The 23,862-nt window shown below is 34.2% G+C and overlaps 1 protein-coding gene across 2 annotated transcripts in view; it reads right to left on the bottom strand.

Moving 5' to 3' along the window:
- Positions 1 to 23,862, bottom strand: part of CD2AP (CD2 associated protein) — an 88,044-nt gene that overhangs the window by 13,936 nt on the left and 50,246 nt on the right. Inside the window, exons 4-13 of one of the 2 annotated variants that reach the window (XM_069563352.1) lie at positions 21,664 to 21,764; positions 20,311 to 20,431; positions 17,160 to 17,350; positions 14,297 to 14,375; positions 13,804 to 13,898; positions 13,298 to 13,402; positions 11,888 to 11,924; positions 10,733 to 10,795; positions 4,647 to 4,818; positions 4,117 to 4,259 (exon numbers count right to left, since the gene is read on the bottom strand). In XM_069563352.1, coding sequence (XP_069419453.1) covers positions 4,117 to 4,259; positions 4,647 to 4,818; positions 10,733 to 10,795; positions 11,888 to 11,924; positions 13,298 to 13,402; positions 13,804 to 13,898; positions 14,297 to 14,375; positions 17,160 to 17,350; positions 20,311 to 20,431; positions 21,664 to 21,764 — 1,107 coding nt within the window. The remainder of the gene's footprint in view (positions 1 to 4,116; positions 4,260 to 4,646; positions 4,819 to 10,732; positions 10,796 to 11,887; positions 11,925 to 13,297; positions 13,403 to 13,803; positions 13,899 to 14,296; positions 14,376 to 17,159; positions 17,351 to 20,310; positions 20,432 to 21,663; positions 21,765 to 23,862) is intronic. The other variant, XM_069563354.1, reaches the window with a different exon arrangement.

Raw genomic sequence — 23,862 nt, 5'->3', positions numbered from 1 at the left:
AACAGGCTAGGAAACAAAATCTGGAAAGAAAAGTCAAGGATAGGAATGTCTAGAAAAAAGACTAAACCAAAAAAATTATTTTACAAAGCAGGAAAAAGGAACAGTCGTAAATGAATAGAACCATTTCATGTTTAGCAGATATTGCAGTTTATCTAAACTTACATTAGGATGTGTATTAGATTTTAGATTTATTCTTTTGTGTTTCATAAAGAAAAACTATGATTAGTATTAATTTCAACATACATTAAACTAGAAAGAAGCCTTTTAAAAAATTACTCACTTAACACCACGACAATTTCTAAAAGGATGCTTTAGTACTGAAACTAGAGGTCAGAGTAATAAAATCAACATATTAACAACTCATTGATATATTTGCAACTGAAATTAAACCACCTTATAGTCAAGTTTTAGTCCTCAGCAGATGATAGTAGTTATAATAAGACAGGCAATTTTAATTCTGGTATAACAGGAAAAAAAAAAAGCCAAATATTATTTTTAAATATCTCACCATAAAAATACAACTCAATATAACACTTATAATCTCCCACAGAAACAAAGGAAAATTCAATTGTGCCTTATGTGAAACTCTCTTTAATGATATTATCAAGGAAATTATTATTAGAAAATAAAAAACTTTAATTACTGCCCTTATTTCACAGGTAAATTCTACATTTTGGGGTACAGTGTTTTCTTTTGGCTTGAATCCTAGCTTAGAGGCAAGTTCACTTTTTAAAGCATCTACCGCTCAATAGGCAGACATCATATTTGAAAAATCTCACCATAATTTGAATAAATATTGAGAAATTAAACAAAATATATCAATTAGTAATCAGAAGTGAAGAACACCATTCTACTTAACAGTGATGACTTTCAGATCAAATAATGTATATATTTCTAATATTTCTTTTAATGCAAGAAGAATTTATCACAGAAAGATAATCAAACAGGATAAAATACTATACTCTAAGAATACTTCATCAATTGTCCTTTCTCAATGAAATAGCTGTTTCCACTAAATTTTCTATCTGGAAGCTTAAAACTATTTATAAACCAATTTTACTTTCTGGAAAACTTACTATTTTAGAAATATTTAGACTATGTGAACTTTATAATTAACCTGTAGAAGCAGTAAGGTTATCCTAAACCAATTTTTGATGAAGTGTTGGAAAAAGAGAAGAAAAAAAAATGAAAACATGCTTTGACAGCTCTGTAATATACAGTGCAATCTTTTATCATATGAGAATATTTATGAAGAAACTTTTTAACAAACTGAAACAAATTTAAGTATTCTAGGAATGTTTTTCTTACATGAATAAGTCAGACTCAATATTTATATACATGAATATATATGTTTATATATGGCTTTATATATAAGGAAATCAAATCAGAGAGTAGGGAAAGGAATTTACATCCTTAACAGACAAGAGTAGGTACATCAGAGATATAAGGGATCATTCAATTGTTAGATAAGTGAGAAAACTGAAGAAACATGTCAATTACCTACCAACTAATAATTTAAAACCCACATTTTTTAACAGCAAATTCTACTATATCATTTCACCTCAAATTATTACTTTACAAAATATCTAAATTCTAAGGAGACTTTCATGTATGTTTTATACTTTCTGGAACTTACACGTTAAAGGGCTAGTTTCATGTCTTTTAAAAAATTTAAAACCTTACACTGCCCCATGTATGTAAACTAAATCATACCTCAATGCAAGGCCAAATTTGAGACTGTATCTGGTAACAAGCACAGTTCTTTTTGTTTTTTAAGGTGCCAACATCTCGAAGAAGAGGTAAAACAAGTACCAGGTTCATTTTATACTACAACTACTAAGAACATAATATTCTAATTAAAAAAAAAAAAAGGAAATAAGAAGCCTCTGATTTGAGGCTTGAAACACAAGCTACTTGCTGTCAGCAGCAATGCCTTTTATCTTAGCATCCTATTTGTGCCCAAAACACTACTGCAAATACACATCTGTTCAGTAAATATTTGCTACTTAATATGAACTCAATTTCCAAACTTTATATTTTCTGAACTTCAGTGTGTAAGTGCAACACACCAAAGGCAGTGTGACAGTGGAAGACACAGACTGCAGCTTGGAAATTAACTGTTAGTTTTCTTGACCATGTATAGTCTTCAGCTCAGTTTAGTCACTCAGTCGTGTCTGACTCTTTGCGACGCCATGAATCGCAGCACGCCAGGCCTCCCTGTCCATCACCAACTTTATTCATTTCAACAAAAAAGCTAACTAGAAATCAGAACATTTCAAACCCTGTTCCACAAAGCCTCTAATTTTTAATGAAGAATAAATAATAGTTATGGATATAAGACAAGAAATAGGACCAAGAAACAAAGGGAAAAAACAGAACTTTCCAATCACCAGTAGGCACATATGTCAAGGAAACAAAGCTTGCTAGTAACCATATATAGATAAGGTTTGGGGAAAAAAGTGAAAAATTTGTTTTAACTTACAAAAAAACTTTTTGGTAATTTCCAAGACTATGAGGAAACTAAATAGAGCAAATGTTAAAGAATGATACAAAGTAACAAAAAATACAGGCAGGGAAAAAAAAAGCTCTAAATATTACACTTTCAGCTACCAAAGAGACTTTCTAATCAAAATCCAGAACTTCTGTGATAAAAGACTGCAGAAAACTGCAGAAATTCAAAAGATGCCAATGGATTTTTTTATATCCAGAGTTTGTGTTAATTTTTTACTGTTGAAAACATATTTCTAGTTACATTTAAAATCAAACAGAAAATAGTAAGAACTGATAGAATTATATTTTTTACTACTAACCTCAATTTTTAAAAAATTAAAGGATTTTTAAAAGACTATAAAGCTGATTTTTGTTTTTATTTAACTACCAGTAAATCAGAACAATTTTTTCACCAAAAACATACTGAATATATTTCAGTGAACGTCTCTAAAATACAATCAACGTCTCAGTTTCCGGAAATTATTGATAAATATGACTTCATCCAGATTAGGCAGGATCCAAATATATGATGAAAGATCTATAAAACATTCTAATTAAAAAACTACAGGAGGCTATGCTAAAGTGAGAGCTTTTGTACTCCTAAACTAAAGAGAAGGAAGAAAAATACAATCACCTTAAAAATAAGAAAGGAAGCACATTTTACAATACAGTGATTAAAAAAAGTTTAGTGTAACTGGCCTTCAAGTTTAAATGTAAAGAAATGTTAACTTGAAGCTAAAAAATACATTAAGACATTAAAAAAAAAAAATTTAAGGAAATACCAGAGAACTTTAAGGGGGTTTAAAGAGTTCTCTTCTGTTTATATGATCTTGAACATTTGCTATAACTGAAACTTACTTTGTTTAGATGCAAAATAGGGGAAAATGCCATCTGCCTCTTAAAGTCAGTGTTATAAGAAAATGTGTTTAAAGTGTGAAAAAACTAAAGAACAAATGCCAACTGCTACAAAACAACCATTACCACAAAGTGATGACTGTGCGATGCTTTTAACAGTGAGACCTTTATCTAGACTTTATCTAGACTTCTCTGATGCAAAAAGAAAAAGGAAAATGACCTCTCAGTATTTCATTTTATAACTGAGAAGTATAAAAGACCAGGAGACAAAGCGGATTAATAGGCTAAAAAATCAGTGCTAAAACTGAAGGAATAATATTTAGCTAAAGTAAACCTTGCTGTATATATAGATAGAGAGAGAGTCATGAAAAGTCTATTTTTCAGAACTGGAAACAACAGTATTTGGAGATTTTAGTGGGAGAAGAAAAATATTCTTCTTAAATATAATCTAGCATGGCACTGAAACTCTAGTTCATTCATATCTGCCCAAGTTAGGTGGTACGGTCGTTCCACTATGAAGGGATAGAACAATAAACAGCTGATCTTTTAATATCCATCTCAGTTCTCTGACCAGTGACAAAGCTTATGTGAACCAGAAATATTTTGTCTGTTTATATTCTTTCAGTTTCATTTTCTATTTTGGCTTGAGAGATTTTAAACAAATTTTAATTAAATTCCACTATATCCATTCACAAATCTTATATTCAGTAGTTTCTAAACTGTATTTGCACTTTTATTTCTTATGCACCATCTTTCCACATGTTAACTTACCTGTTTCTTTAGAGCTTCTAACTGTAAATGAATCTAGGTCTACTGATTTTGGTCTAAGTGGTAACTGTTCAGAATCTAGCTTTGGTTTTGATACTGGCTCAGCTTCAAATTTTGATGAGCTGGTAGAAACATCTCCATTAATCCTAAAGTGAGAAAAATCAAACACATGTAAAAATCATTTGTATCTGAAGCAAGACCATGTTTTTAACATTGTGATTTAACAATACTATAGATGTTATAGTGTAACACTGATTTTTCTTTTTCGTCTATAAAATTATTTCCATAAACATAAACCTCTACCCTAAGACCTATCATAATAAAATAAGAAATGTAAATAAAACAGTTTAACATAAGTATCTGCCTACAGTGAACATAATATTAATAACATTTAACACAGATTACAATCTATACGAAAAAGATGAAAAGCAAGGACTTTAAAAATAACTTTTGAGATTAAAAAGACAACAGAGCCAAAATTATGTCAAAAGCAAGTAAATCAAGAAACTAATTTAAAGTTAGATAAAACCTACTTGGCTACAGGAGGAGGTGGAAGAACCGGTTTCTCAGGGCGCTTTGGGTACACTGCTCCAGATCTCAATAAATTACTGGCTTTGGTGGGTGGAACAGGCTTCTTGGGTGGGACTAGTGGAGCAGCTGGTTTAGAAGGTTTCTGTTCCAGCACTGATTTTTCATCCGACTTTTCTATTATTAAAAAATATTTAGAAAGTTACTAACAATCAGAACTATTTTTAAAGCTAATGTCAGACTAGAAAGGTGTGAAACACAAAGAGACACTATTCGTGTATGTGTACACTGTTTCATCTGTTTTAAAGTTATGATTTATTTACGAAGTGTTAGTCGCTCAGTCATGTAGGACTCTTTGCGACCCCATGGACTGCAGTCCTCCAGGCTCTTCTGTCCATGGGATTCTCCAGGCAAGAACACGAGAGTGGGGAGCCATCCCCTTCCCTTCTCCAGGGCATCTTCCCAATTCAAGGATCGAACCTGGGTAGCCTGCACTGCAGGGAGATTCTTTACTGTCTGAGCCACTTTAAACTTAACTATCATTTTAAAAGACTCTACCCTGGTAGGAAGGGGGACCACTGATAATCTTCTGATTAACAAATAATGCCTGCTTCTTACTGTCTTCCCACCATCCTTTGCTCTTAGGGTTGGTATTCTACTCCAGTATAATCATGTACAATTTACGCTAAGCAGAAAACAACATTATCTAGCCTTAAATCCAGTCCACTTTCTAAAACTGAAGTATAGGGAACTAAAAATGAGTAGAAACTCTAGTGCCATTTATTTATAAATAATCATGATAACAAAATTTTTTTTTGAAAAATTGAGGCTAGATTGACTAGTTGCAGATAAGAAAATGACAGGCTTATATTTATAATTCTTATCATTATAGTAGGAATTTTATTAGTACCATTTCACTTAATAATTTTATGAGATAGTTAAGAAAATATGCTGGGGAAAAAAATTAAGAGCAGCACCATGTCATGTTAATAAAAATTTTGTCACCAAAAAGGCATAGTTAATACATAATGACATACTCGTAAGTTCTTGTTCCATATTTTATCAGTGGTCACTTGGAAATGCTTTAGAGAGAAACACAGTACTCCGCAAAAAGTAGTAAGTATATCCTTAATTGATTCTACTTTCCTAACATTTTAGAAAAGTTTAGGACCAAAAAAAAAAAAAAAAAACTACCCTTATTTATCTCACTGAAGTGACTCGAACTGGAACGTGATGTATTTTCAGAAGTCTAAGTACAAAGTTCAAGGAGCTATCATCACAGGAACACATCTGAGTAACCACCACTCCAGCCAAGAACTAAGCCTCAGCCACATTAAGTTCCTTCTCTTCATGCCTCTTTCCAATCACCACCTCAAAGCTCCAATCCAAAGGTGTCTTCTAACATGACAGATCACTTCTGAATATTTTAAGTTTACACCAATGAGATCATAATATGCTGCTGTGTGAAACTCTATTGTATTCATTTGTTGCTATGCTATATACTCTTGCCTGAAGAATCCCATGGACAGAGGAGCCTGGCCGGAGACAGCCCAAGGGGTCGCAGAGTCAGACACGACTGAGTGACTAACACACACACATGCTATACTGTATCCTGGCACCTGAATATACTTCTATGTATTTATCCATTCAACTACTGATAGACATTTTGTGTTCTTTCCAACTAAGGGTCAATGTAAACGATGTTATGATAAACTTTTAGAGTCTTTTGGTGTACATATGGAACACACATTTCTTGTGAGTATATAATTAGAAATAAAAGTGCTGGGCAACAGGGTCAACTTTAGTTCTCAAGGGTAGACATAACGACTTACATTCCCACCTACAATGTATGAGTGTTTTGATAATCTGGATCCTCACCAACATTTAGTATTGCTGCTGCTGCTGCTGCTGCTGCTGCTAAATCTTTTGTAAAAAAAATTCACTCATGTTGGTGAGAATCTTACTTTGGTTTAAATAAAATTACATTTCCTTGCTGAGTAATGAATTTCAGTAACTCTGTCCTACTCTGGTAAGAATGAAGCAGGCTACTGAAAGGTATGTCCAGGAAAGTCTTCCCCCAAAGCAGGAGAAAAGCACGTGCTCCTAAGTGTTGGGATCATTACTATCCTGAGGGACAACATGTATGATGAGCACAGTACCTCTGAGAAAACAGTGAGAATGATGCTGCAAAGCAGGTTTGAGAAAACCCGTGCGGAGGCTTGGACACGGAGGATTTAAACTCCACTCTTATGATCTGGAAAAGGGCCCCGTGAGATAATAGGGAGTCATCTAACAGTCAAAGGTAAAAAGTGATCTGTTTCATGTTTTCTGGGAGCTCCACTTCTATCCTCATCAATAAGGCAGGGTTTTTCACAGGACATGCTCTGTGAAAGGGAGATCAAGAAAGAGATAAAAGGAAGGAACACACGCTGGAGGCACACACTGTATCTCCTGTCAGAAGGCTAAGGTTCCTCCAAGTGGACCTAGCTATGGTTTGAAAAAGCTCTCTCTGTTGACTCTGGAACAAGAAAGAGAGATAAACTTATGTTTACTTTTTTAAAGAAATAATATAATCTATGTCTATAATGGGCTTCCCTGGTGGCTCAGAGGTTAAAGCATCTGCCTGCAATGCGGGAGACCTGGGTTCGATCCCTGGGTCGGGAAGATCCCCTGGAGAAGGAAATGGCAACCCACTCCAGCATTCTTGCCTGGAGAATCCCATGTCTATAATAGTCAGACCCTCTGAATTGATACTGGCTCTCCCTGAATGCTAGTTAATAGGCAAAGCACTGACATTCTTCTTATTTCTTGCATCAGATTAAAGTCATGCCAGGTTAAGGAGAACATTTTCAAAATATTAAGAATTGCTTTCCTTGTTGTATTTGTCTTATTTCACTTATTTAAAATTTCTTACATTTGTACACCTAAACTTTGAAATCAACACTTCATAGTAAGCTTTAAAATTTTTTCAATGAAGAGTTTTGGTGGTTTTGGTAACATTTACAGATAAGGGGGGAAAAGGTCTTTTTTATTCATTCACATAATTACCACTTCTGGCATTCATTACTCTGTGTACATCCAAATGCCAACACAGGATCATTTTCCTTCTGCCAAAAAGAACCTCTTTAAACCGTCTCTGTGCGGTACATACAGGTCTACTGGCAAAGCATTCTCTCAGATTTTATCTCCAAGTTTTAATTTTGCCTCCACTGCCTGAAAAGTAATTTTGCTAAGTAGAGAATTCAAGGTTGCCAGTTATTTTCTATCAGGCCCTATGTTTTTCTCTTTATCACTGCTTTTCACAGAACTTATGATGTGCTTTCAGGTGATATGCTTTCTGTTTTTTCTGCTTGGAGTTCACTGAGCAGCTTGGATTTGTGGGCTTCAAGTTTCTCCCAAATCTGAAGATTTTTCAACCATTATTTCTTCACATATTTTTTTTCTATCCCTTCTCTCTCCCATTTCCTCAGGGACTCCATTCACACATAAGCAAATCCATTTTCCTTCTGCTGCCTGAAAACTGCTTCTAGACAATAAGCTGGGGGTAACTTTAGGGTTTGCCTCACTGGTTTCAGTGATAACTTCTCTCAGTGATAACAGCCCTATGGTACCTGTTGTCCAATGTCTGAAACCACTGTTAAATATATTTTACCCTGCTTCCTAGTTGTCTAACTCAAGAGGGCAAATTCAGTCCTTGTTACTTCCTCATGACAAGGATTTTGAAAAAATAAATGTAATAAAAATGTGTTACCTCCCATTTTGTTTATAAGATCAACTGATTGATTCCAGGAAATACAGAAAGTCACTACCTTATTTTAACAAAACCCTTACCTACTTAATAAAGGGGACTACAAAAGAAATAACATAATGAAAATAATTTAGTAACAAACTTCTTACATGTGTATGTATGTGTGTATATATGTATCTCTATGATGGTTCTATGTATCTTTGTATGGTTAGTTTTTCATGTAGGACAGATATTATAACCAAGTATCAAAATAAACTGATCCAAGATGTAGACCTAACAATAGCTATTCAGTTCAGTTCAGTTCAGTTGCTCAGTCGTATCCGACTCTTTGCGACCCCATGAATCGCAGCACGCCAGGCCTCCCTGTCCATCACCAACTCCCGGAGTTCACTCAGATGCACGTCCATCAAGTCAGTGATGCCATCCAGCCATCTCATCCTCTGTCGTCCCCTTCTCCTCCTGCCCCCAATCCCTCCCAACATCAAAGTCTTCTCCAATGAGTCAATTCTCATAAGGTGGCCAAAGTATTGGAGTTTCAGCTTTAGCATCATTCCTTCCAAAGAAATCCCAGGGCTGATCTATCACAAGACTAATCAAGAAATATCTTTGCATCTAAATTTTAAAATCTCAAATGTAAAAACAGGAGAGTTGAGGATATAAAAACTTTCCATGGTGAGCCCAGACAGGGAGAAAGAGATAAAGCTATGAAGGTGTATGACATTCAGAGTCAGAGTGTGGTTGCTACATTTAGTGAATAAAGTAGAAGATAATACCAAAAACATAATCTGGGATCATTTCCTAACAACACTAAATGTGGACCAGGATGTGGAGCAACAGGAACTTTCATTCATTGCTGGGGGGAATGCAAAATGGTGCAGACACTACGAAAGACAATTTAACAATTTCTTACAAAACTAAGCATGCTCTTACCGTATTAACCCTGTGGTATTACACCCTGTGGTATTTACCCAAGTGAACTGAAAACTTATGGACACACAAAAAGATTGCACAAGTTTTCCAGCAGCATTATTCATAACTGCCAAAACCTGAAACCAACTTCAGTAGGTGAATGGATAAACTGTGCTACATCCAGACCCTGGAATATTAATCAACACTGAAAAGAAATGAGCTATTAAGCCATGAAAGGACATCGATAAACCTTAAATGAATAATACAAAGTGAAGACAATGTGAAAAAGCTACGTAGTGTATGAGTCCAATTATATGATATTCTGAAAACCACAAAACTAGGGAGCAAATTAACAGATGGGCAGCTTCAGGGGTTGAGGGAAGGGAGGGATGAAAAGCACAGAACACAGAGGAATTTTAAAGAGGTCAGACTGTCCTGTATGACAGCACAGTCATACATTTGTCCAAACTCATAAGATCCACAATGCCAGAGGTGACCCCCCAGTGTAAACCATGGACTTTGGACGATCCTGCGTCAGTGGAGGTGCACTGACTGTAACAAGGGAACCACTGTGGGGTGCACTGATGGAGGGGAAGGCCGTGCATGCCTAGGGCAGGGAGGATACGGGGATGCTGTGCTTTCTGCTCAATTCTGCTGTGATTCTGAAACTTCTAAATAAATTAAAAAAAAAAAAAACTTTAAAAAATTAATCTGGTAACAATGTGAAATAGAAGCCAGACTAGGGACTGAAATAAGAGAAATCATTAAGTTAAGAGAATACATCAACACTTTAAGCAAGAGACAAGAACAGGAAGTAGAAGCAACACTGGCAGTAGACACAAAAGTATTCAGCAACAGTGACAAGCTTTTTGCAAGTGTACATAACCTACTCTGCTAGACACGACCACTGCAGATCTTGTGTACAAGAAGCAGGTACTAACAATAACAAAACATGTGATGTTTTCAAACAAAATACATATCTTGGAATACCTTTCCAAGTTTACATGATAAATATACACAGTGAAAATCAAACAATACATGATAAATCACTTCCATGTTTTAGGTAAGACCTTACTCTTATACCTAAGAAAAAAAATTTTTGATATATTTCAACTGGGACACTATGAAAATAATAAGAGTATAACTGTTTAATGTTTGGTTTTCTCACACATTATTAGAAATAACTGATTAAATGCTACATCCTTACTGAAGTGATGGTATAACTTTCTCATGAATGTAAACTGGTATCAGTTTGAGTAAAATCTTAATTTCCTATTGATCTGGACAAACTCCCTCCCAGAAAACCCCAAGAATTTCATAATACATAATGAACACCTGTTAAAAATCAGTGTCAGTGACTCAATGTGGAGATACATTTTTCTCTACACTGATAAAGAATAATTATTTTTCTGATACTGGAAGAAATCACCTCACCTTTTTCCTCAGGCTTTGTAGGAAAATACTTCTTCTCGGTACCTACCAGCTCAGGCTTTGAAACTAAAAGGGGGAATAAAGTTAATACTTTTAAAAAAAGATAGTTTTAGAGCACAAAGATAATTATACTACTAAAAAGCAAAAGTTGAAAAAATAACGTAAGATGAAAACATGGTTTAACAGAATGAACAATAAACTGCAATCACTCTGTGTCTAACCCTGAGCCTGCCACTAACACCTTGAGTAAGGGACAGCACTGTGGACTGAGCTCCTACTCGTTCAAGTGAAGGACTTCACATCCTCTGCAACACCACTGCTCAGGAGAACTTCCTGTAATGATGGAAATACTCTGTTTTTGTATGGTCCAATACTGACCACTGAGACCTGAAATGCTGCTACTGCAACCAATTAACTTTTAAATTTTATTTAATTTTAATTAATTTTAAAAGCCCAGTATGACTAGTAGCTAAAAACTCTCCAATGCCAGCTTCTACGAAAATTACCTTTAAGGTATCCTTGCTCTGAGATAAGGTTAGCAAACACAAAGCTGAAACTATGGAGGAGGGAAGGACTTGTGTTACTCAAAAAAAAAAAAAAGCAAATCTTTCAAGGAAAAAAAATTGGATTGCACATTTAAAAATCAGAAATTATGGGTTAGAACTTAAAGAAATAGAGTCAGATTATAAAACATTAACTCTAGAAAATACTTCTAAGTACTCATCTTTTATGTAACTGTTTAAAAAGGAAAAACAAAAACTCTTCCAGTTTGCTTAAGCATTATCATACTCCTTGAAGAATATATAAATAAATCACTACTAGTTTGTGACACTGAAAAATGGATTACATCCGAAAACTTATCAGCTAGGTAAATATTTAAGATTTAAGCTTAGTCAATTTTCTTAACTCAAAATGTCATAAAATATCCAAATTATTTTCAAAATTCTAATTTTATATGGTTTATACTTTAAAAAAATACTGATAGATATTAATACACATGAACACTCAATTTTTACGTATTTAAAAAAAATTATATATAGTGTCATAGCATTTAATTTTTGCTAACAAAAATAAATGATTTACAGAAGACCCAATTTCATCATTTCAGAACTTAAAACTATAAAATACAGAAAACTGAATAATCTGTTTCTTACTTACTTGGACCCTTAGCAGGTGGTGGTGGTTTCTTTGGTTTCTATTAAAATAATAATTGTGAAAACAGTAAAACACTTACATATTAAATATTTATAGTTAAACTCTGATCATAAATAATCTAAGTTACATAAATACCTCTCCTTATCCCATCCCTGCTAGAAATTATAAAATGATAAGATCCAAACAAGATCAAAGACAAAAAATTTATCCTATTAGAACAAAGGCCTCTTTGATCAAAATTAAAATATTTCAAAAATTATCACTGACTTAAACTTTAAAAAGCTTAATGATGAGCAGAAACATTCTTCCCTATCTCCCCTATTTTAAGATTTCTATGCACCATTTTTACCTCTCTTTACCTGGCAGGGAAAGAAAGATACTTTATTTTAAAAGAAGAAGAATACCTAATAAATATATAGAGCTTTCACTTTTGATTATTCAGGATTCTCAAAAAGAACATAAAGGCAAAGGTCTATTTTTTAATTTATTAAAATTCTCTTGGGTTTACAAGTATTCATTCATTTTTGCCTTAAAAAACTTGAAACACATTTCTAAGTTTGTGAATTTGGTTTTTCCAAATTAAAAATTATTGATAACCAATACTCCATGAACATCTAATAAAAGTCAAAAAAAGAAAATGAGTACATTAACAAGAGTACAAAGTGTGTAAAAGTAAAAGTACACCTGAAGCCTGTTGAATTAATAATGAACGAAATTTAGCAAAGGAAGAATCTCAGACAGTGTAAGCCTTCATACATTATCCTTTTGTAATTTACTTTAAATTAAAGATTTCAAAGGTTAGAGATTGCTGTACTGGCTTAAATTAAATATGGCAGACTGCCTTGCTGGGGTTTGCCAGCTCTCTGTGTAAATCTTTTCCTCTTGTTTAAAAATTCATTAATCCCTCCATAGGCGGAAAAAAGGGGATCAAACTGTAGAAAAGCAAAAGATCACTGACTCAGTCTCACTTTATTCATTGTGAGAAGTGAGATCGATAAATTAAATCCTGTAAGGAGGCTAAATAAAGCCTTCTCACTGTCCCAAAAATGCAGCGACAGAGTAACAGTAACCAACAGTACCTTAAAATAAAAATTTTCAGCAAAATTAAATATAATGACTTACAGTCAAGTGCTAACTTGTCTGAATAGTACAGCCAGTTTTTTTTTCTTTTAATCATAATAAAGTAATAAAGTCTAAGTTAATTTTTAGTCAAAGGAAAAGAAAAACAGGAAGTGATAAACACAGAAGTGATACACTTTTATTTTACCATAATGCAAATAATTTTTACCTGATTATATAAATCTGAAATTCCTGGAAAATTTACTCAGTAACTATGTAAAAAACTTGTTTCTTTAAGAAATATTAGCAAAAGGTTTTTTAACTTATCATCATCACTGAAAAAGAAAAGCTTACAGGAAAGTCCTTATCCAGTTCATTTATCTGAATAGCAAAATTGTCTGGAAATACTCCTTCTTTACCATTCAGTTCACCCTTCCACCAGCCAGTTTCTCCAGTCTCCTAAACCGCAAAATGAAGAATAAGGATAATAGTGGTTATATCTAAATAAGAAAAAAAGTTAGCAACAAAATAAGAAAACACTGAATTCCATTATTTTTATAAGGAAAAAATAAAGACCTTAAGCAGACTTTGAGATCCTACTAAAAAAATATATTTCTCCACAACATGAGGGTAAAAATAATTTCCAAAACATCAATTATAACAATAATAGACAATAAACATTTGCTTTAAAAAAATCTTTCTGATCACTTACTATACTCCAGGTTGTGAGGTCACAGCAATAAACATGGCAAAGCCCAGGTCTTTCATAGCTTACCTTCTAGCGTGAATGCAAGACTACTGAAAAAATACTTCTATGAATAAGTTAGGTTATTCACTGAAAAGCCGGAGAAGTATCTTACCTTGCTTATCAACTGTATTATCTCCCCCTCTTTAAAAGTCAGTTCATCTTCATTAGTACCTTCATAGGCAAAAAGCGTTCTACAGTATTCCTTAGCTAAAACGAAAAACATAAATAAAGTTTATATATAAATTACTTCTTTCAACAAATACTTATTAAGCCTCCATTTTGTCTAAAGAAATGAACACTAGCTTTCAGAGATGATTTCAATAATTTAAGCCAATTTACTTCATGCTGAATTAAATAACGAGTTTCATTGATCATTCATTCATTCAAATAGTTACTATGTGCCTACCTGTTCCAGGCACAGTTCTAACTGTACTGGATACATCAAGGAACAAAAAACATCCAAAAATCTATGACCTCATGGTGTTCACATCTAGGAGGATTTAATACTCTGATGAAGTAGTACAATGTAACAAGTGTCTTCAACAAATCTAATAATATATTTGAGCATGCTTCACTCAACATGAACATTTCATTAAAAAACTTACCTTTAATTTTACCTTCAGTGTCTGTTTTTGTTATCTCCACACTCTGAGTTTTGGATCCTAGTGACTGTGTGATTAAAGGCTAGAATAGAAAGGATAGTATCGTCTATTTTAAGTCGTAACAAAGCTAATAATGTTAAACAAAATTTCCATTAACAATCATCTAGTTTTCCCTAACAGTACTTATAGCCACGTTAGTAATATAACTGAAAACTCTGCCATGAAATGATAAATATCTGGAGAGCTATTTAAATCATAGCCTAGAACTTCTGGTTTTAAAACACTCTGTCTTAAGGATAACAAACATACTCTGATACCCAAAATGCTGTGATTTATTTTAGAACCTCCAAAACAAACAAAAATAGCATTTGAAAATGTACCATGTACCAATCTCTGAGCTAATAAGCACTTTGCTGCTGCTGCTAAGTCACTTTAGTCGTGTCTGACTCTGTGCGACCCCATAGACAGCAGCCCACCAGGCTCCCCCGTCCCTGGGATTCTCCAGGCAAGAACACTGGAGTGGGTTGCCATTTCCTTCTCCAACGCGTGAAAGTGAAAAGTGAAAGGGAAGTCGCTCAGTCGTGTCCGACTCTTAGCGACCCCATGGACTGCAGCCTACCAGGCTCCTCCGTCCATGGGATTTTCTAGGCAAGAGTACTGGAGTGGGGTGCCATTGCCTTCTCCAATAAGCAGTTTACATGCCATGTAATTTAATCCTCAGAACAATCAGAATAAAGTAGGCACTATCAGTGACTCTTTTTATAAGTTAGAAAGCAGTTAAATAACTTGACCACAATAAAAATAATTTAGCAGTGCAGCCCAGATTTGAACCTTGAAAGTTCGACTCCAGAAGGTGGGCTCTTAAACGACAGAACTGAACTTCCTTACAATGAGACAGAGAAGAAAAGAAAGTTTTTATACTTACTTCAATGCTGCTACCAGAATGAAAGCATTTAGGTAATGCTACAACCCTTGTAACTATATAGTCTAGTGGACAGTTTTCCATTGTAATCAACTACAGTAAGCCTTTCATCATGTCTTAGTGTTTCCTTAAGTTCTCTTCTCTGAAGTAACACAACATTTGACCTTAGATTTCATTAGTTAAAAATCTGAGCATACTGCTAACTGGTAATATCACTGTGCATTCTATTCATCTTTTAAAATACTCACTTTAGTTTCTCCTAACTTTTCTCCACTATATCTTCCAATCTGGTGTTGCCTACAAACACAAGCAAATGTGCTCCCTACTTTATCAATTCCTAGGTCAGTGATCAAATCAAGTCTTGGAAGGCCATCTTACATGGTAATCCTGAGAGTGCTCTCACTTACAACAACTCTTTACTGAACATTATCAATGGCAAAGGAGGGGCTTCCTTGGTGGTTCAGTGTTGAAGAATCTGCCTTCCAATGCAGGGGATACAGGTTCAATCCCTGGTCCGGGAAGATCCCACGTGCCATGGAGCAACTAAGCCCGTGCTCCACAACTACTGAGCCCACGTGTTGTAACTTCTGAAGCCTGCACTCCTCAAGCCTGTGCTCCGCAACAAGAGAAGCCACTACAACGAGAAGCCTGTGCACCACAACTAGAGAGTAGCCCCTGTTCACCCCAAGTAGCGAAAAGCCCACATCAATGAAGGCCTAGCACAGCCAGCCAGAAATTTTTTAAAAAATGGCAAAGGAAAGATTACCAGTGTAATCAATAATCAGATAAAGTTATTCAACATAACCATAAGCTTTAGAGTTAGAAAGGGACCCCAGATCCTCTAGCCTAATATCCCTCGTAATGCAGACACTGCTTCTAGACATTCCTAGCTGTTACAGGACTATATAGCACCATCCCAACAAGAATTCTGATCTGTACCTTTAAAACCAAGAACGAATTGGGCCCATAATCCTAATGTCAGACAGTCACACAGCTAGGAGAGGGCAGAAGAGAAAGTGTAAGCTCTCTTCCCCAAACCTAACTTATTATTATATAAGAAAATATGTGACAGGCTGGGAAAGGAAGGAAAAAAAAGTTGAAACTAACCATTTTAGGAGAAAATTTCAGAATATATTTCACCAACCAAAACAGTCTTAATAGTGAAATGTAACTAAAAAGACAAGTAAATACTAAAACATTTTCAAATGTTATGAGTTAAATAAGACATAACAAAGGAGAACCAGAAGGGAAACAATACTTTAAAAGTCAAGGGACAAGCCTCCTCAAGTAAGTACTCAAACTAAACTCCAAGGTGTTAACACCAGAAACAAGACCTGAAATGAACATCCTAAAGACTGTAGCTATTTCCCCCCAAAGTAAACATTTAATGATTTATTTTAAAATCTCTTATTAGATGGTACATTCTCTTTATTTCACAATGCCAGTAAAATGCTAATAAAACATAAAGTGCTCCATACACCTAGGGCTAATGATTGGTAGAGTTCACCACTACTAACAATCCAGAGAAAAATTAAGCAAGGCCTAATTTAAATTAATATCCCACTGTGAATTCATTTTAAAATGGCCCATTTTAGCGCTACTTCAAACTGAGAGGCAAAACATAATTTTAGATTTAAAAGGAAGACAAAAATGTATTTGCCTTTTATATTTTCACACTATAATAAAACTTTAAAATTTCCACTAAGAAAAGTTGGTGTTAAATTTACTGGCTCCCCCATCCAATTTTATAAGAATCAAATGTAAACATTAACGGAAGTCACTTAAGCTTAAAAAGTTTCTCACAGTCTTCTCATTCATAACCCATCACCAGCAATCTCAAAAAAAAAAAAAAGGTAGCAGAGTTGCAAACTAATTGTGACATTTTAAAAATTGTTTAATGAGAGAATGAAGGGGGTGAATCTAAGGAGAGCTCATCACTACTACCTTCTCTGGTTTTTTCTCCTCTGTTTCACTACTGGATGTTCTTGTCCTCAGTTTCACAGAGCCTTCTTTGAAAATATCTCCAAATCCAATTCCTCGGATTTTCTTTGGCTGGGTAACTGATCCAGGTGCATTTTCAGTCCCATTCCCCAGAGAGAGGGGTAAAGGTGAGGTAGGCCCAGTCAGAACAGCTTCTGAAAGGATAACTGGTTTTTAAAGAATGACACCTAAAATCACAAAAACCTTGACATTCCACTTCCACAGTATTTATATCCTATAACTCCAAATTAAAAAATGGTAGAAAAATAAAATTGCTGAGTAGTAAAATATCCTAAGCACTTTATACTGATTTTTTTTCCCAATATTTAGAAACAATTTTAGGTATTTCTAATTTGTAAAAGACCAATCAGAAATGCAGGAAATCATAGTATGTCAGTTTCTTAAGAAGAGTATGTCAAAATTTACAGCTCCTTTACAAAGGTGACACGGGACAGAAACAGCAAGCGTGCACAACATGCTCAATGAGCATTCAATGCACTGAGCGAACAAATATATAAATGTTGACTTAATTAAATAATAACATTTATATTTAGAATTTCCCTTTACTCACGTCAATGTTTAAATTTCAGATTTGGGAATATACTGGATCCATGGGAAATGCCATCAAACTCTCATATCACTGCTCATATATCTCACAGGGGTGAAAGTACATGAAAAGACAGTTTTACAGGCAAGACAGAAGGACACTCTAAACAACAAAGGCTAAGAATATTTGACAAAATGAAAGGCCAGTCACTTCACTATAAAAACTGAAATATAACACTTCCCTAGAGAAGCAATGCTTTTCCTGAAATTGACTACTAAAAAGATATTAATCTTGAGATTTTTATATAGAAACCACTAAGTAATAGAACAGATTATAAATTTACCATATTCCTATTAAAAAATATAAAAAGGGGCTTTCTTATAGCTTTTATTCCACAGTTCTTCAATGAAAAAAGAGGGCATGAAAATAAATTACTCATAAAGGCTCAGGTAATACTGTCTACCTACTGTCTAGAGTCAGAATTATCTTCTTAGCAGTAATAGCCAGAGTTTAACTGGTCAAACCATGAACACATCCCATATATTTCATTCTATCTATTAAAAGAAGGAGCGTAAGAAGAAACTAAAATAAATGCAGTGGATATGGCATTCCAATACTATAAACAAAACAAAAAAAGAACACATTTTATGATGAACAGTTGGTAATTCCTGTAACAGTTATCTGAAATAGATGCTATTATACTGACTAAAGAAGACTGTCAAAACATTAGTTAACACAAAAGATGTTATATTTCATTCTCTAAGACCCAATGTATAAGATATCAAATGCTTAAATTAACACTCAAAGGACACCATGTCTTCACTAAAGTTCTAAAGACCTTATAAAGTGCTCACTTCTTGGCACTTACATCAATATGCAAAATCTTTCTGCCTGAAAATTCGAGTTTAAAAAAAAAGGGAAATTACAGTGTACTTCAACCACTGACTTCCCGCCCCATAATCACAAAGCTCCACATTTAGAATGCACTGTTATTGTAAAGGGGTTAAGCAAGCAAGGAAGTACATTTTTAACAGATTATAATTCTGCAAGGTTACTAAAATTCAAATAAGGCTGAACAGTGCAAGGAAATGCCCAAAGTATTATAATTATGAAGTAATGAAATACATCCAAATTTAAATTCGATTTCTTTTGCTACTGACCCCTTATGGACTTTGAATTTCATACAGTATTTTAAGGGCTCAGTTTATATGGCATCATAAAGACTATTTCACTCTACACTTTAATTCACACTAAATTTTAACGTTAAAAATAAACATCAATAGATTCAGTATCTATGACACTTAATACCAATATATGCCTGAAGTAATTCAGGGGACAGTGTGCAAAGTAGTAATTGTCCCTGCAACATTCCTATGTTGAAATCCTAGCTCCCCAAGTGAAGAGGTGGCCCTTCAGAGAGGTGATTAGGTCATGAGGGCAGAGCCCTCAGGAATGGGATTAGTGTTTTACAAAGAGGCTGCAGACAGCTCCCCTGCCTCTTCCAACTTGTGAGGACAAAGTGAGAAGTCAGCAACTATGCACCAGAAAGGAGCCTCGATCTTGGACTTCCCAGCCTGCAGAACTGTGAAAAATAAATCTCTGTTGTTTTTATGCTACCTAGATTGTGGTAGTTTGTTACAGCAGCTCTAATGGACTAAAACAATAGTCTTCGTATCTTGACTCTACACTGTCTTTGAAATAAAAAAGCAATATCAACAATCTTAAGGTTGTATGTCTATATCTCATTATCTATGAATCTATGCAACCATTATAAAACTGCCAAATAACACAAGTGTACATGTGTTAATCCCTGAACATTTTCACTACATACTTTTCCATAAAGAAAAATATCTACTTATCCCTATGCCACCACTTATAAATTTAATGTCTCTTAAAAAAAAGAAAAATCTCTCCTAAATCCCTCAGCAGTTCACAGATGTAATTCCAAGTTTTGGGATAAAGCTTTTTCAATTATACTTCTGAATGGTGAGCAAATTTAAGAATAATTTATAGATGAGTCTCTAAATGACAGAGATCACAAAATAGTTAAATTATATTCTGGCTACACACGGAAAACAAAATCTATTATGTGAATACAGAAACTCAGAGGAAGAGTCGTTTGAACTTCTAATATTTCTTAAGTAGTCAGGCCATTTGCAAACTCTGATCACAACTGTATATAAGCAGACCTTAAGTGGGAAGAAATCAGGTAATATAAGCAGTATCATTTCATAATAAGGGTACTATAAGTTTACTTTGGGTTGAAGCAGACATCAGAAGGGAAAACAGTAAATTACCTAGAAGGGAATAGCTACCCACTCCAGTATTCTTGCCTGGAGAACCCCATGGACAGAGGAGCCTGGCGGGTACAGTCCATGGGGTTGCAGAGTCAGACACAACTGAGCGACTAACATTTTCACTTTAAGTCCTTGTCATAAGTTGCTTTTTTTAAAAGTGGATAAACTAAAGCTCATAGTTCAAAAAGACGAGAGACTAAAAATATACAAAATGAACGCTAGTCATATACAAAATTGGTTTAAATCTATTCAAATTTTTAAAACAGTCTACCTGAATCTTCCTGGGCTTCTTGAGTTTCAATATCATCTGTTACCTCTAATTCTTTCACAAAATTGGAGGGAAACAGTCCCAACTTGTTGTTCAGGGTTCCACTCCACCAGCCTTCTTCTACCTGAAAGAGTTCACAACTCAAAAATAATAGTTTGTCTGAAGTTTTCACTTCCCCAACAGAAAAACTGAGCTACAGAAATGAACAGGCACAAAGTTAGTGGTACAAAATAATCCCTTTAAATCTATAAGAAAAAACAAAGGGGGAAAAATTTTTAAGTAGATTAAATCTATGTGGATTGAATTAATCATACACGGATTAATCAATAGCACCTTGCAACCCTTCCACAATGAGATCTTATAATAAATCACCGAACAGAAATAAGCCATCCAATCTGAATTCTGGACACACGTAACTAACCTAACAAAACAGTGTTCTCTGCCACAAAATTTGGAATGCTGTGTCCTGCAACAACAGGAGATAAGCCAATCCCTTATCTGCTGTGATTCCACCTTGTTTGTAAAATGGGAATAAAAATTCCTATCTCCTTAGGTTGTTCAGAAACTTAAATGAAATAATAAGTTTGAAACACTCAGAATGGTGCGTCAGGCATAATGTGAGCTTGATGAACACTGCTATTATTGCCACCTGGTAGACATAAACCAGAACTGTCTTTTATATAAACACATTGGAATTTAACAAAAACTAATGATAAATTACATGTTATCAAACAAAATCAGTTACCGTGGCAATACTTGATATCAAAATACATACTCTGAAAATGGCATCTTTAGCTGCTAAATAACACTTTGATATTCCTTTAATGATAAAAGTAGATATATGAAAAGCTAGTTTTGAAATATTTTAAAATCTTATTCTAAGATATTAAAATGAGGCCAAGTGTTTTGGGGTTAATATTTGAACGTGATAATTCAAACAAAACAAAGCTTTTACATTCTGCTTGCAAACACCTCTGCTGTGCAAAAGGTAAAAATCTTTCTATTTTTATGGCTTGTGTCTAAAGTGAATTCAGAATCAAAGAAAGGTTTATATGCTTAGCTACTTAGATTACATCAATTTTAGCTTAAAAAAAGAGCTTACTTTATTTTTAAAGTCAAAGATACAAATTCAGTACACAAATATTAGGCATTGCAAGGATGAATAAAGCTTTATTTCTACAATTAAAAAACCTTCCTTTAGGTCATTAAAGATCCACTTTAAAACACGTATCTTAAAATTAAAAAAAAAACTGGCAAAATAAATTTTAAAAATTAATATTCTTACAAAGCATTTTTCTAATACCCAGAGCATTAATTCTAATTGCTGCTTTATCTCTAACATGTGTTTTTACTTACCTCTTCACTAATATCAATAATATCTCCCACTTTAAGCTCCAGTTCATCCTCATTTTGTGGAATGTATTCAAAGAGAACTTTACACTGACGCTTCTTGGTCTCTACAGGAAGTCACATAAAAAAATTAAGAAAGATCTTTAAAACAAACAGTAGCACATTTATTTACATAATGTGTTTATTGTCAAAGGATTTGTCTGTATGAATAAAAACAGAGTATGGAAGCACTCTGAATAGCTAACCATAATCTGTGCTGTCTGGCTTTCCACCTTGCCCCCAACCCTAGAAGCTCTTCCTTCACCCTAAAATAAATTCAAGCCAACTGCAAATAAGGTAGGCTCTCAGAAATGAAATCAGATCCAACTGATTATACAAAAGTAAAATTTCCACTGCCAATTTGGAAACTAGAAACACAGACTTAAGACACTATTGGCATAACAAATTTATAACAAATTTATCAGACAAGTCCTTCAAACTAGTGATTTTCAGACTGCTTCTTGATCAAAATCTAGGAATACTTTAAAGGCACTAAGTCAAGAGTATCTGTGCTTAAAAAAAAAGAGAAAATGCACAAATCTAAAATGTATTTTATCTTATTTAATAATTTTTCTGACAGATAAAAACACAAGTGAAGACAAAAATAATTTCACTTTAGTGTTTTAAACAAGCCTCATTTATTCAGAAAAGTAATGATTATATAATGTAGGACTTCAAAAGATGTAACTTGATTCTTTTTAATGAATATCAGTATCTTTTTAAATAATTTAAAGTTAATAAAGAGTATTAATTAGCCACTCTGCCCCTAAGCATATATGTCAATTAACTTCAAGCAACCTAGTGATATTTTAATCAAATGCTTTGTTTTTATCTTGTCTTTCACACTAGCATAATTCTCCAATTTTTTTTCTAAGAGAGTATGCAAAATTATTTGCAAAGGAACTTCTCATTTTTAAAAGGAAAATCCACTCACACTGGATAAAAATATCTAAATAGCCCCTACCACTGCCACAAAATGTGAGTCATTTATTTTAAAAAGAGAAATTTTTGTATGATTCCATATTTTTATACAGCTTACTCTTATGTTAGAATGACTGCCTATACTGAACTTTTCTATTAGTTGGCAGCACAAGTTAAGAAATTTGGAGATTCTTCACATTTCAAATGGCACATACAATGTCTACCCATACATACTGGTCAATAAATATTTACTGAGTTTCTAAAATGCATCAGAACCTTTGGTAAGCACAGAAGAAAATGAAATTAAAGAGTCAAACTGTCAATAAAAGGATGTGTAGCATTCAGTCGATTTTTTAACTGTAGTATTTTCTTAACATAAGTAACTTCCATACAGCTTTTCAGAACTACAAAGAAATTAATGATAAAGTATTTCTTTAAATCAGTATTTTATAAGTAAAGCTATTAATAAGAAACCAAATAAAGAAGTGTAACAACAAAGGCAGTGACAAATTTTTATTACTCCAAGTCCTTCATAAACACTTCCCACACAAAAGAGCATAAAAACTTGCTAGGACATATTTTATCCAGGAGAAACAGGAACTCCTTCCCACTGCATCAGGCTGCTTTCTTCACAGATTAGAGTGCTTTACCATAACTCATGTACCCTAGTCATGTTAGATCCTTACTCTCTGAAAATACCATAGACTTGCTTATCTTCATGGGTCTTTCAAAGGCTGCAATTCTAACTGCAACGCCATACTCTCCAATTTTTATGTGAATGATATGTCCTACTTAAAGAGCTTAATGACACTTTACTTGATGACTCTGGTATAGAACTGCCCTTTCATTTGAATCTCAACTGCACATTTTGTATGTTTCTAGTCATCAAGCAAAGAGCCAACTCATTGGAAAAGATCCTGATGCTGGGAAAGATTGAAAGCAAAAAGAGAAAAGGGCAGAGGAGGATGAGATGATTAGACAGCATCACCAACTCAATGGACATGAATCTAAGCAAACTCTGGGAAATAGTGAAAGACAGGGAAGCCTGGCGTGCTACAGTTCATGGGGTGGCAAAGAGTCAGACATGACTTAGTGACTGGACAAGAAGTATGGCTCTTAATAGGATTCTGCTGCTGCTAAGTCGCTTCAGTCATGTCCGACTCTGTGCGACCCCATAGACGGCAGCCCATCAGGCTCCCCCGTCACTGGGATTCTCCAGACAAGAACACTGGAGTGGGTTGCCAT

The sequence above is a fragment of the Ovis canadensis genome, chromosome 20 (genome assembly GCF_042477335.2).
Source record: "Ovis canadensis isolate MfBH-ARS-UI-01 breed Bighorn chromosome 20, ARS-UI_OviCan_v2, whole genome shotgun sequence".
Taxonomy (NCBI): Eukaryota; Metazoa; Chordata; class Mammalia; order Artiodactyla; family Bovidae; genus Ovis; species Ovis canadensis.
This window is presented reverse-complemented; position numbering and strand designations above follow the sequence as displayed.